The sequence below is a fragment of the Lipophrys pholis genome (assembly GCF_963383615.2).
Source record: "Lipophrys pholis genome assembly, chromosome: 6".
NCBI lineage: Eukaryota > Metazoa > Chordata > Actinopteri > Blenniiformes > Blenniidae > Lipophrys > Lipophrys pholis.
In genome coordinates this window covers 16951886-16966530 of record NC_137629.1, presented here as the reverse complement: position 1 = coordinate 16966530, position 14645 = coordinate 16951886, and the positions used below count along the sequence as shown (strand labels likewise).

At 41.8% G+C, this 14645-nt stretch overlaps 1 protein-coding gene across 1 annotated transcript in view; it reads right to left on the bottom strand.

Annotated features, from left to right (window-relative positions):
* The window catches only part of il1rapl2 (interleukin 1 receptor accessory protein-like 2), a gene marked incomplete at both ends in the record, with an annotated part of 361181 nt that overhangs the window by 30643 nt on the left and 315893 nt on the right, over positions 1–14645 (bottom strand). Inside the window, one exon of the mRNA XM_080466033.1 lies at positions 1700–1832. Coding sequence (XP_080322159.1) covers positions 1700–1832 — 133 coding nt within the window. The remainder of the gene's footprint in view (positions 1–1699; positions 1833–14645) is intronic.

The window sequence follows — 14645 nt, the reverse complement described above, 5'->3', positions numbered from 1 at the left end:
CTCTAAGGGCCCGTTTACACCTGGAGTTAACGCGCGTCTCAGGTGATCTGACCACATGCGGTGAGTTCTGAAGACAAGTGTGAACAGGCTCCACAGAGCTTCCACTCAAAAACCTCGGGGTGGGAATCGATGAGATTTTTACGATGGCGGTAAAAAGGAGAAGAAACTGAACTTTGTTTAGTTTAGAAGTAACATGAACTTACAAACCCCACAGCTCCTCCATGGGGTGCCAGGGGGTCCCCAGAAAAGAAAAAAACATTGGTTGTTGTTCATTTAACGTTAACATTTAGTAATACCAGGTTTTACAACCAGACAAATAGAGCGAATTTGATAGGTAGTGTTAGTTAGCTGGTTCTAGTTAGTTAGAGATTCAATTGAAAACACGACATGTCATGCTGTGTGTGCAAATTTTCTGCATTTTGGTTGTATTTCCTCCTTATGGTTAAATATCCACTCTGCAAGTATTGCAAGTTGCCCTGTTGTCCTCCGTTCCCATGAAATGTAACCAAAACCTGCGAGCCTTTGTTCTGCTTGGGCGCCATGCTTCCTGCTGGCTACACTGGTGAATGAATGTGCGTGATGATGTCATCCCCGCCCGCTGGAAATGAAAAGGGAATCGTTTGAAAAATTGTCAAATGATTCCAAGGAATTGAAACACTGGTAACTGGTGCAGCACGAGCTGGTTGATTCACAACTGTGCGCCGGGCCATTTATCAGAAGTGACGTCGACGTAGTGACGCAATCCGATCTCAATTGGTTTGCCAGAAACGAATGATACGGGCGAGAGCAAACAGTCCCCATCGGGTAATCGCCAAATGTGATCTGATCTCCCGAAACGCACGAGAACGCCACGTCTGAACAGGCCCTATGAGTAAATTGAATAAACCGTGATCTGGTTCAGCAAAGATGCCTGATGAGTGGGTCTGGACCATGAAGACAGAAGAATGTTTACATGACATTGTGGTTACATTACAAAAAAAAAAAAAAAACGTGCTAAAACCAAACTCACTATCATCCATTTATAGTTTGATCCAGACGAAAGCAACTCAAGCAGATTGTTTTTAATCAAGCTCACGTTATCCATAGATAAAACGGCACGAATCAAAGTGAGAAGGGAAGATGTTTTATGAATCAATTTGGAATGTCACACTTGTTCTTCACGTGTGTGTCGAAAAAAGGTTTGAAATTATATATGTTCTGATGGTTTCCTGCAGGTTCCTCTAATGATATTTGATGCCCCGCAGACAATATGACTTTTTTTTCCCCCCTTCAATAACGCACAATGTAATTGGTCCCAATAGGGGAGAAAATGAATTCAATTTAACTTTATTATTAGAATTCATAATTTGGAAGAAAAGTTGAGAGGAAACCTGTCAGAGAGCCCCGATCGAGCCATAAATCATAAGATAGCAAATTAGACGGCGGCTGTGTGTGTGAAGTCGAGCTCGTTCCCTCTCGTTCATTTACAATGAAAACCTGGAAACTTGAGAAAGTGTCACGGAAGCGGTTCGGCAGCAGCCGCTCCTTTCAAATTAATAAATAATTATGTATATTTACTGTTCGCTCAGCTTTGCCTCATTGTCATTTTACATGTGATGAAGTTTTTAACTCCCTCCCGCCTCCTCCAGACAACGATCAGGGCGGAAGCCTGCATCTGGATGGCGTCTCTCTCTGCTCGCGTGGATGTTTGTGTGTTTACCTGACTTCACTCTCTTTAATGTGTCCCGCCAGTTCCTCCACAAACTTTTCCCCTCTCATCCAGTAGATGATGGGCCTTCGGTTTTCTCCGCTGTAGCCGAAAAAGGCCTTGCAGTCCAGACTGAGCGGCATACCTGCAAAACACACACACACACACACACACACACACACACACACACACACACACACACACACACACACACACACACACACACACACACACACACACACACACACACACACACACACACACACACACACACACACACACACACACACACACACACACACACACACACACACACACACACACACACACACACACACACGCTGTGAGCCAACAGAGGAAAGACAAACAGGAGGAAAATAAAACACCTGAAGCTAAAACTTCAGAATAGGCAGTGAAACTGTAGAAGCTGTATTTCTCTTTGGGAAAAGATGAAGGAGTCAATAAACAGAGAGGCTGTATAAGCTCTTTGTCATTTCAGCATAAAGGTCACTATGAATGGGGGAAGTGAAAAAAGCTTCTCCCAGTAACACGACAACATTTGCATATTTACAGTAGCCTTGTGAAGCGATGGCTTGTACATTAATATGCACTGTTCTGTTCAAGCAAACAAATAAATGGAATTAAATAACACCCGTTTAAACACAAGAGTGGGCTGGAAAACCTTAGAACATGTGTGAGTAAAAATAAAACAACTTATAAACCACAAGCTGCACCGTTTGCAAGAGTTTTGTCATAGACCACACCAGAGGAGACAAACTCTTTTTATATGAACCAAATTTTATATCATGTGAGCATCAGAACCAGGAAATACACAAATCCATGTGAACAAGATGAAGGAACATGAGTATAATTTCAACATTGGGCTTTATATACTAAATATACAGACAGAAAGAACCATAATAACCAATATTATACTCTGCTATGATTTGGAGAGTTGCACAGTACGTTCCCTAAGACGACTAGTCCATCCATTTACAATTTTGTTGTTAACAAACAATGACAACAAAGACAACAAACATTTTGAGCTTCTGAGCCACTGAGCCTTTGTTAAAGCAAACTGCACAAAAGCTGTGAGACGTATTACACTATTATACTTCATTTTAAACTATATTCTTAATGCTACTTCAATCATGTAATAACTTATTACACTATAAGCAAGATGTTATTACGATAATGGATTAAATATTTTGTTACATGATTGGGAAGTTATTACATTATTGGTTTTTTTCATATTGACAAAAGCCAAATTTATTAAATGATTAGCTTTATTTTATTGAAAAAGGCAAAAGTTGTGACATGATTGGCATTAATACATTAAAAAGTGACACAATTATTGTATTATTGGCTTTTTTATGTTGAAAAAAAGCCAAATTTAATACATCATTAGCTCTATTATATTGAAAATGTCCTAAGTTATTACATTATTCTCTTTATTACATTGAAAAAGGAGAACATTATGAATTTTTTTGCTTCATTACATTTAAAAAAAAAAAGAAGAAGGCAGAATTATGACATTATTAGCAACATTACATTTAAAATGTTTACTACAGTACTGGCTTTATTTTATTTAAAAATACATTTTATCACATTTAAAAAAGACCAAAATTGTTACAATATTGTCTTTATTATGCTGCAAAAGAGGCACAAGTATGACATTATTGGCAGGTAGTACGTGATTGGTTAGCATCGACCTGGAATCGAACCAGGAATGCTCTCGGCGTGTGGTGAGAGTCCAAACCACTACACTGCCATACAACTACATTTTCAATTCTCAGTAAATAGATATCCCACACACATATGTAACCATACATGTATGTGCAGATCGTCTCTACACGCGTGCTCCCTCGCGCACACACCCTCATGTAAGACCTTGAAACCCCCACCGCTCAGTGATTACAGCTATCAGTGGTGATGATGGAGTATTAATGAGCATTCTAATGAGCACCACCTCGTTAGGCAGTCAATTAGCAGATAATTATGATAGACCTCAGTATTATCATAATGATAGCTCCATCAGCACAGTCAAGAACCAACACTGAATGTTAACGCCGGGTGTGTACGTCTGCCAGCCGGGGTGCTTGAACCAAAGGTTAACGCCACACACATCTGCGTTATAGACCTTTACTGTGAGCCGGGACTTTTCCACCGAGTGAAGTAGCGCCTGATTGCAGAATAAAACTAAAATAAAGCCCCAGGTGAAAGGTTTTTCCTTCTACTTTTGAATGAACATGGCTTTCTCTGCCTGTTGGTTATGGCCAAGATGGAGCTGTTTTCATATGGAAATGTGTGGTGATTGCATTATGTGCGGTGTCATTGCGTCAGTTATTTTGATTGATGGGAGGGAAGGGGAGCAGAGACAGAAGGCTCTGACTCCTGTCACTCTCAAAATCATAATTTCTAACGAGCTAAGGAGTGGTCACCAAAGCCTTGCGTTTGCCTCACGTTTTTGCGCGTTTGAGTGTGTATGTGTGTGTGCGTGTGAAATTTTTAAAAGCTTTGGACGTGTGCCGAGGCAGGCGGCATCCTGCCGTACAGACAACAGGAACGCTGTGGAAATTGGTTCGGAAACAAACAAAAACTAAATAAAATACATGGATTACAGTGAAATTGGATTAGCGTGTGTGTGTGTATGTGTGTGTGTGTGTGTGTGTGTGTGTGTGTGTGTGTGTGTGTGTGTGTGTGTTTCTGTGTGTGTGTGTGAGCCCTGCAGTAATTGATTAACACCCTGGGGGTGTGTTTGTGTTCTCAGCATGTTATGGTGATTAAAATCATCAACTTTGTTTGCACTTGTGTGGCACCGGGGTGCGTGTAGGGTGGCGAGCATTTTACGTGTATGTGTGTGTTCCACAATCTGAAATGCGAGCCCGAAAAAATCCACTCCCTATTTCACACAGCCGAGACGAGTCATCATTCCTATTGGAGGCCGTGGCAGCAGGCGGTCTGTGAGAAGTGGAGGAAAGACGTCGGAGCTGTGTTGTTGTCATTAGAGTCGGAGAAAGACTTTGTAAGGATGATTGATGAGAATTTTTCCCCAGCTGGTGCGCCATCATTTCACACTGCTGCCGAGCGTGGTCACACCTCAGACGCTGTATTTCTTTTTTCCCCGTGACACGCGGGGTCAGGGATCACTCTTACCAAACGGCAAGCGAGTCGGTAAACCGAAGTCCCGCGGAGGCAAAATAAACTATTTGGTTCCACTAATGAAACATTACTTCAGTGGAGAGGCTCCTCGGTGTCATTCATCACACAAAGATAAACAAAGTGGCCGAATGTGAGCATGAGCACAGTCACTGGTTCACCTTTTTAGTCACTCCTGGTTATAAGGCATCAGCAGTTCTTCTTCCTCTGTCACATTGTTGTACCACATTTACATTTTAAAGAAGAAAAACGATAAACAGAATGACAGAAATGAACAATTATGTCATCACAGAGATGTATATTTGTTGATGTTCTTACGTTATAATCAAAATTGACCAGCTCGCCAACATGTAATACAGTTTTACACCAGGAGGTGGTGTTGTGAGTCACCTGAGTAAAGAGAAAAAGACAGCCAGTACTATCCTCTGCTGTCTTTATGTATTTAGTTGTTCATGCTGACGCATTAACGCACAACTTGGATGCTGGAGTTCCTTCTTGTTTGGTTTCAGTGTTTTTTTTTTTTTTTTCTTTTCTTTTCTAAGCGGTTTTTGAGTCCTTACTGCCTTTAGTTTCTGCTTCCTGCCACCCGCACCCTGCATGCAAAGCATCTCCTCTTGGTTTGAACGACTTCTGATCCACTTCAGACTGAATATAGGACACAGACAAAGGAGCCATTGTATACCAACACAAAGCAGCTCGAAAAAGATGATGGCTCATCTTCAACAACTCAATACCGCTGTGTCGTAGCTCAACAAACTGCTGATGACAAACTCATCTACTCGTCTACCTCAGCTCTCCTCTCCTAATCCAGGGGGGGTCAAACACATTTAACTTTAAAGGACTACTTAACGATGTACTAGATGAATTAACTGTTCAAGACACCTTGTCCTCATTCAATGAGCTTTATTAATCTAGTGATATGGATAATGTTCAAACTCTCAGGATGAACCCTTGTCATGGACCCTCTTCTCAGGGAGCTTCAACTTCACCTGAAACTACCAACAAATGAGGAAACCACATGTCTTCTCATAACTGTTCACTCCCCTTCAAAGGGAGAGAAGGTTGATCAAGACAATTCTCTCCCTCCGGTGTGGTAAGAGCGGTTATGACGGTCCAGGAAACTTTCCACGAACATCCAGCCTTTATCACAGAAATGAGACTTTTCATCCCACTCCCTGCCTTGTGCTCCAGTAGAGGCAGTCGAACTTGTTGGCCTGCTGCCCGAGTGACGAGGCACTTTTGGTGTTCATCTATTGACGCTGAAAATTCATTGCCACCTGGTCTATGAGACCCACAAGTACTCATACCCGTGCACCCCGTACCCATCACACACCACACTTGGAGGTTGACTTTCTTTGCGGTCGGCTTTTGTCACAGGACTTCCTCCACCTTGGAGGGGTTATGACAGCTACTAACCAATTCTCCTCGTGTTGTCCCTCCCTCTGGGCTCCCTTCAACCCTTGCAGCTGCTAACCTACTGGCCCAGCATGTTTCCCTCCATGGCATACCCTGGCGTATTGTATCAGAGGACTCAGGTTCCCCTCCCAGGAGTGCCAGCCTTTGGGGAACGTTCTGCCTCCCACAATTCAAAGATACAGATGTAAGGACAAGCATTGATCCTGAATTGGCTCTGGATGTGACTGTGTGGGTGAATGGGAGTCTTTTTCCGTCAGTCCTGTGATAGTCCAAGGGAGACCCTCTTCATGGCTGTTGTCTAAATAAAGACACAGCACATAGATGACCAGGTAGATGGACGGACGTGAACTCATACATTTTTTGACATTGCAATTCAACCGACATGATATATGAATTGTTTTTGTTTTTGCAACATGGATTTTATGTCATTACGACATCCCGTGAGGTTACGACGACAACATCCATGTTGTGTAATTCCCTGCGGCCGGCACCCAAGCAACATTATTGTGAACTGAGTTACTACGATTTGAACTCTTCAAAACATCAAATTCCAGAAGAAAGTAGTGATATTTCTAAAGTACGAGAGGGGGAAGTTTGCAAATTCAGAGAAGCACAGAGTGGATCTTCTGTGTCTTCCTCTATAACTTTGGTTGCTCCACTTCACATCATTAGTCTGTTTTACTTGCCACTCTTCCTGGTTCTCTCCTTGTTTCTCACTCTTCATTACTAAAATAGAAAATCTTCACCTCTCCGCGCCCCCCCCCCCGTCTTTTCTCCCAGCGTCGGGATTCCTGTCTCTTTGTTAGGACTCGCCCTCTGTGACTCCTCAGTACTTTTTCTACATAAAATATTTTTTACCTGCAGTGTAACAACGTTAATGCACCACTCGGGGCTTTCTGTGCGTTACGACCCGAAATCCTATTTTTAATTGAGATTTTTTGTGAAGGCTGTCGGCATTAGCACAAGGTACTGAGAGATGAAAAAGCTTCTTTTTTTTTTTTGTTTGGGGGGGGGGGGCTCAAATTTAGAAATGAAATGAGGAAGAAACCGATAACGGTCAGGTGAAAAATTATAACGGAGAAGTAGGACAACCCATAATGAGGAAAATGAATCACAAAGAGCCAGTTATACACACACACATGCACACACACACACACACACACAAAAAAAAATCCTACATCAGTTGACTTGACAAGTATGTGCGACAAAAAAAAGAAAAAAAGAAGAAGACCCTGAGTTAATAGAACCAGAATTACACACTCTGACTGTCGTATATTATTATATTTCCTGTCATATATTTCCTGGGTGAGTCAGCCCCTTCATTAAACCTTGGCCTACTTAACGCCAAGATTAACGTTAAATAAAGGTTATTGAATTGAATTGTCCCTTTTCCCTGGAAATTTGGAGGTGTCATGGGAGCCGGTTTATCTCAGCGCAGATGGATGAGTTTCAATTAGCTGCTTGGATCAAATTATGGGAGGATTTTAATGCGAGGATTAATTTAGCAGTTTGTGCTTCTGGTGGGTTTCCAGGGCAAAGGTGGACAAAAGGGAAAATACCATAAAACGATCTGAAATTCGGGAAAGACGATGAATAATCTACCGATTTAGATGTGAAATCAGGAAGCCTGCTGAGTAAGACAATCACAGGTTTGATAGGGCGGACTGGCTATGCGGCTGCATTTGAACTGGTTTGCTTAAAAAATGAATATAGATTCAAGAAGCAAATAGAAAAAAAAAGAAAAAAATGATTGGTTTGGACCAATAAATATCACTAAAATGAAATCCATTTTAAAAGTGAAATGCCAAATAGCGATGTCCTCCAATTGAGACAATTTGCTTGTTTTTCCCAAAGTCACACTCGCGGTATGGCCTTGTTGTTTGAGCTACTTTGCTCCCTGGTCACTCCTCAGCTCTCAGCGCTGTGTTATGTCTGCTTCATAAAACAGCTTCATAAAGCTTCATAAAACAGTGCTCTCCCAGGTGGAGGCATCAGAAACACATGTTATCCTATTGAATCCTCTGGCGGACCAGCTTTGGCTCACAGGCTGGACATATGCACCCTAAAGGCTTTCATTCATAATCTCAAAAGGCATGTGAAAAAACAAAAAACAAGAGATATTAAGGGTTAAGGGTTTTCAGTTTGTACTAAGAAGTTCACCAGGAAAATATCCCCCACGCCGTTACACCAGGCTGAATAGTGAGGAAACTGCAGAACAGACACATGCTTTCAAGTTTGTTTACTACAAATCCTGACCCTACTGTTTGAGTGTGGCGGCAGAAATGGAGACTCTATTGTTCAGTTTTGGTGAATTCTCAACACTGCACTTGACTTTTGGCAATTTTCTGATGCAACTTAATGTCAACCAGTTTCATTTCCCCCCGAACCTCTGGCATCAACAAGTCATTTTCTGCCAGAGAAGTGCAGCTCACTTGATATTCCCACTTCATTTCTGCAATTTACTTGCAATTTTTCTTATTTTATTTAATTTTTTCAAAGTATGTGTTTTCTTTGAGGGCTTGTTTTCATTGGGGTCAGAAGAAATGATCAGTTTCTTGCCATTCTTATTTTATGTTCTCGTCCATGATCCCGAATTACCGCTTTTCCGAGGACCTGTTTGCACAACAACGTTTTCAAGTGACAACATTGCGTTTTGGGGGTGTCTGGAGAAAAAATGGCTTACTAAGGTGGAACTTTTCTTTCTTTCTTTTTTCTTTTTAAACGCTCTAACTCTATCTCCATGGAAATGGGTAAAAACGTAACGCTTCTGATACGCTGCTACGTCGCAGCGTTGGAAGCCCATCTGACATTCAGCCTTCCGACGAGCCTCGCATAAGCACATTGTTTCATTCTGGCAGCGGCGTGCTCCACTGACACTGACTCACCCGACGCGCCGATCCTTTCCACTTAAATTTTCCCTTTCATGCAGCACGGTTAAAAACATTGTGCGAGAAATGCACACGGCCGGAGAAACCCTCGCCGTCCTAATGAGTAGGGACAGCTCCTCTATAGCCACAGCGCATCGCAGGCACCCATTGTCATATATTGCTTAAGAGCGCTCGTCACATACCAGCGGCTCCCGTACTAGAGGTCTGCGCCTCCAGGGGCTCGCGAGACGCATTCAGGGAGGTGGTGAAAAGACCCGGAGTGACAGGAGGAACACAATCGCCTGCTAGTTAATTGTGTTTGTTTTATTTGACGGGCACAATGCATACAAAAATGCAGCTAAAAGCTCATTCCCATCACGAGGCCAAGCAGCATCAAGGTCGCGGAATAAACGCAACTATTTAAGCAGGCAATATTATGAGGAACTACAATATCACAATCAAACAGCAACTAATTTCCTGAGGAAGACATTAGCATTAATAAATTCTGATGGTGTTCTTCCCAGGGAAAAACAACCATTTGCTAACCTTTGCCTCAGACTCTTGATGTTTGTCTTCCTCACCGTGACTGTGGTGACGCTTGTTATTTGTGTTGTCACTTATTTATTTGGCCACATCTGTTAATACGGGAGACAGGTCGAGGTCAACTGAGCAACCGAGACAGAAGCATGTGATGTAGGCAACATAAAATATGGCAAAAGCTTACTGTAAACAAGCGCAGTGCAGAAACCCACTTCAAAAGGCTCTTTATGTATTTCATATTATGTATTCCATGAGGGCAAGTACTCATGCACACATATTCATGGACATTTCTTTTGTCCATTTTCTGTCCCATCTCACACATTTGTCTGTCATTTGCTTTGGCGATTGAAGCAGACGAGTTCTGTGAATATAAGCGGGTCCTGAAGTGCTCTTCACAGACTGAAAGGGAATTTATTCGACAACTTTATGTGACAATGCAGATCTGATGAAAATCGTCCTACAATAAGACAGTGCAATAATACAGTTTACTTTGGAGAGAATGTGTCTTATGAGTGAAAGAATACTGAGGGGGACTTTCACTGTGGGGTACAGGAGAGGCTGAAATCATGTTTGCACACACACACACACACACACACACACACACACACACACACACACACACACACACACACACACACACACACACACACACACACACACACACACACACACACACACACACACACACACACACACACACACACACACACAGTATTCAAAACCATCTTAAGATCTTAATCTTACTGCATCTGTTCATTTTAAAGCACATAGCTTTAAAATGAACAGATGCAGTAAGATTGATCACTTCTGAGGTGAGTGTGTGTGTATGTAGATGTGTTTGATGCCTTTCTTTGCGTGTGTGTGTGTGTGTGTGTGTGTGTGTATAGGTGTGTGTGTACGTGTGTGTGTGTTTGTGTGTGTGCGTGTGGCCAGGTATGGGGTGTGTGTTGTCTTGGTAACAGCTGAGTTTTGGGTCTTGGGCTCTGAGGGAACACAGCTGCACATGGCAGCACAGATGGTGCTTCTGACACACACACACACACACACACACACACACACACACACACACACACACACACACACACACACACACACACACACACACACACACACACACACACACACACACACACACACACACACACACACACACACACACACACACACACACACACACACACACACACACACACACACACACACACACACACACACACACGTCAGTAAGTGGGCAGCTCAGCTGTAACCTGGGAGGCTGTTCATGCCTTCATTTGGTCTATTTGCAGAAGACATCCTGCCTCCAACAAATTATTCCATTTTAATTTTCAAGCCTTTCTATTTGGAGGGAACTTGTTTACAGATAAGTGACGCTCCTCTGAACTTCAGCCTTTGTGGGACTTTTTTTTTGAGGGGGGGGGGGGGATACAAAGTCAGTGAAAATCAGGGAGCTGTTTTGAAAAGAGTTTCTATTTTGGCCGCTGAGTGGTCATTACTGCACTGTTTACATACTGCAATCACTCTGTATTGACTGCTTCCCCATTACTTCATTTTTGAGGGAAAAAAAAAAAAGGAAATTCTGTCGAAGCAAACTGCAACAGTGCCTGTGATTAAGTATTTACCATGAAAACATGGCTGGAACAAAAATAATTGTACTTTTATACATAAACTTAGAGAAACTATTTACACTGTTTAGAGTTGGATGCTGTGAGTCCTGGATGATCACTTATTTATCACTCCTGTGCCCATTACCTGCATTAACCTACAGCCCAAACTGATCTTGACTGGAATGAACCAGGTAAAAGATAGCCGAGTAACTCAGTTACAACTAAAACAACACTCAAACCCAGTTTAGGAATAGCTCTTACACTCTTGGATTTAATGGTTTCTGAAACTAGATTTTAATTTTGTTGAAGCTGCAGCGACTTTGCAAATTGTTGCAGGACCATAGTGGAGTTTTTCCAACCGAGCTCAGACTTGGCGAACTTACTTACCCTTTGTGAGATACTCAGAAACCTCTGATAGCTTTATCAAAAGTGTCTATCTGAATGTGAAACTGGCATTAGTCTGTATGTATAGCCAGTGTCAGACGTTCAGGAACATTCCGATCACACAGCATTCCCGACTGAAACCCTTTGGGAAGACAGGCCTCGTTCAATGAAACAATTAAAGCTGTGACTCTCAAACTGTGGTCGGCATTCCACCAGTGGTGCGTGAGCTCCCTTTACTGGTAGGTCGGGGCAAGTCGTAAATGTATATTTATATATCAGAATAATACAAGATACATGAAATTCATATTTAAAAAATTGGACCAGTAATAAGTCAGGCACGAATAGGGTCACACTTTTTTTGACAAGTCATTATTTTGGGCAGCTTTGTCATCCTGAATTATATCCTGAAATAATAATATATGCTTTCATTCTATTGCTATGCGACAATGGTGATCAGACTCACTGAAAACGACTTTCTGAAAAAGAAACTTTAAGAAAATGCTTAGACTTTGTCTCCATATAAACAGAGGAAACGCTGACTGTAGTAAATAGTTCATGCATGGATGAACAATAACAACAATATTTGCCTCCAGAGTGTCATGACTCTCAGTCCATATTCTCCTGAGACTTGATTGTTTTATAGTCAAGGTTCACTGTTAATAACAACCCAAATTGGTCGTCTGTCCATACTGATGTCTGTGTACACGCAATTAGTAATGTTTACATCATATTGTTCTCTGCACAGTCTCCGTGGTTTTATTACAAAAAAACAATCCCAGCACCAACTTGTGGCCTGGCAGGCGAACTCCATCATTTCCCGCGTTTCTGCCTCTTCCATGTAAACGGACATAGTTTTCAAAACATCTCCTTGTGAAGTTACTGTGGTTTTTTAAAGTAATTTAGCAACTTTCAAAGAAAAAAACTACTAATTGTAATGTGGTGAATCCGTATGTTTGTCCTGACCAATGATCAAGCATGATTTTATTGAAGCAAAGTTGCATCATCGTTTGTCTGAATCGTTTACTGCATTGTTTTTGCAGGTTGTGTCCCTTACTTGTTGACGTTAGACAGGGAACTTTATTGGACTGAAGTGAAAATTCAAATGACGATTAACTGTTTCTGTGAGCCGAGCTTTTGGGATATAATGAGTCTGCACCATTAGCATCGTGAGGTATTCTCGACAGTCTGTATGAGAGAGAGCAGACCAAAGTCAGCCAGCTTTTAATCTGCCGACCACACCGTTTCACAGCGCACTAACCATCGACGGTGTCACATCAGAGAGTCTTTTGCCGTGTGCCTTTTAACAGGTTGGTTCTGATGGGATTCGAGTCTAATGATTCCCTTTCACACTCTGAAATATTCATGCGCTGTCCCTCGCGTCCACAGAATGGACCGTCCTGTTTAATACGGCAGCTGTCCACCACAATCTGTTTCTCTTCAAGTCATCACTGCCACTGGATTTTCTTTTCTTTTCTTTTTTTTTCTGATCATTTTCAGCAAGAAATACAAAAGAAGAAATGTAATTTCTAAGTTTGAAGCTGCTTTGAAGAACTCTACCAAGCATATTTTTCGATTTCCCTGCTGGAAATGATTATTTTAACATGTTTGCAGGACCTTCAGAATAATTCGAGGATGCAATCATTCTGGACAGACTTGAATATTATTGGATACACATGAAATGAAGATTCAATGCGCCTCCAATTTCCTGCCTAACAGGAAATGAAGCTGCCACAAAGTTGAAGAGAGTCACTTTTGATTACTCTGAATAAACTGAATCTTTTTTTTTCTTCCCTCTTCCCATATCTGACTTTATCAGTCTTCCTGGCTATCACCTCGTTTTGATTTATCTACACGCACACATTTGCGCACACACTTCTACCTCCTGAGGTGATTCCCACCGAATTAATAACTCTCCCAGGAAAGTAATAAAAGGAAATCCAGCCTCCTTCGCCGTCCCGTATTTGTCCATTTTCTGACAGTTCTAATTAACCGAGTCCTTTACGTGCCGATAGCTGACATTTGATTGGCTGGGGGGGCGGCCTCGTTAAGAACACTTTTAAATTAACAGATGAAATTAGATGGGAGATTACTGCAGATGTGCTTGACGAGGTTAATTAAATGACCAGTGGCGAGAGGCGTGTTTTAAAAATGGACGTCAGATTCAGAGCCAGCTCGCTTCTCCTGCCAGTTACCGTGCCTCAGCCTGAAATAGCACTTCAGGGCTGTTCGCACGTCAATTTTAACATATTAATTAAATTATCACTGACACCTGAGGCCATCTTTAAGAGGCCAAAAGCCTTTATCAGATTTCATTCTGTCAAATATGACAAGCCGGGTAGGACGTTTATAACATTATTGCCATAGAAACGGGGGAAATTACCACTTTCTAAAAGCAACTGGAAATAATTGGGTCAATTCTCTCGACAATGTCTTCAAGTGAAAAACACTTGACTGTTTACACGACAATGGTTCTCCGGATCACGGGAAACGTTCCACTATGTTCCATTTGATTTTCCGTCAAAATCAAATCAGCATATATCAATGAAAACCATCCCATGACACTTTTACCTTAAAGGTTCCAACTTTGTGTGTGTTTGTGAAAGTTTTTGAACCACCGATGATGTAAGATAAGTAGAATAACAGAAAGCTTATCAGAGGTCAATTGATGACTTGAAATGTAACTAATGAGAACAGAGAGAGAACCATTAAGGCAAATTTGTGATAATCGGAGAACAGCAATGAGCGAAGGCCCCATTTACACGACAACGCTTCAAGTGAAAACGCGTCGTTTTCGTGTTTTTGTGATGTTTTGAAAACTTAGTTTGAAAGGGCAGAAACGCTGAAGATTATGCAGTTTTCATGTAGGACCACTACTGGGTGCTTTTTGTGTAATGAAAACCACACATGCACGCAGAGAAGAATACGCTACAGACATTAACGACGACGAGTACACGTTCGACAGTTGGATTACTGAGACGGGCGACTCAA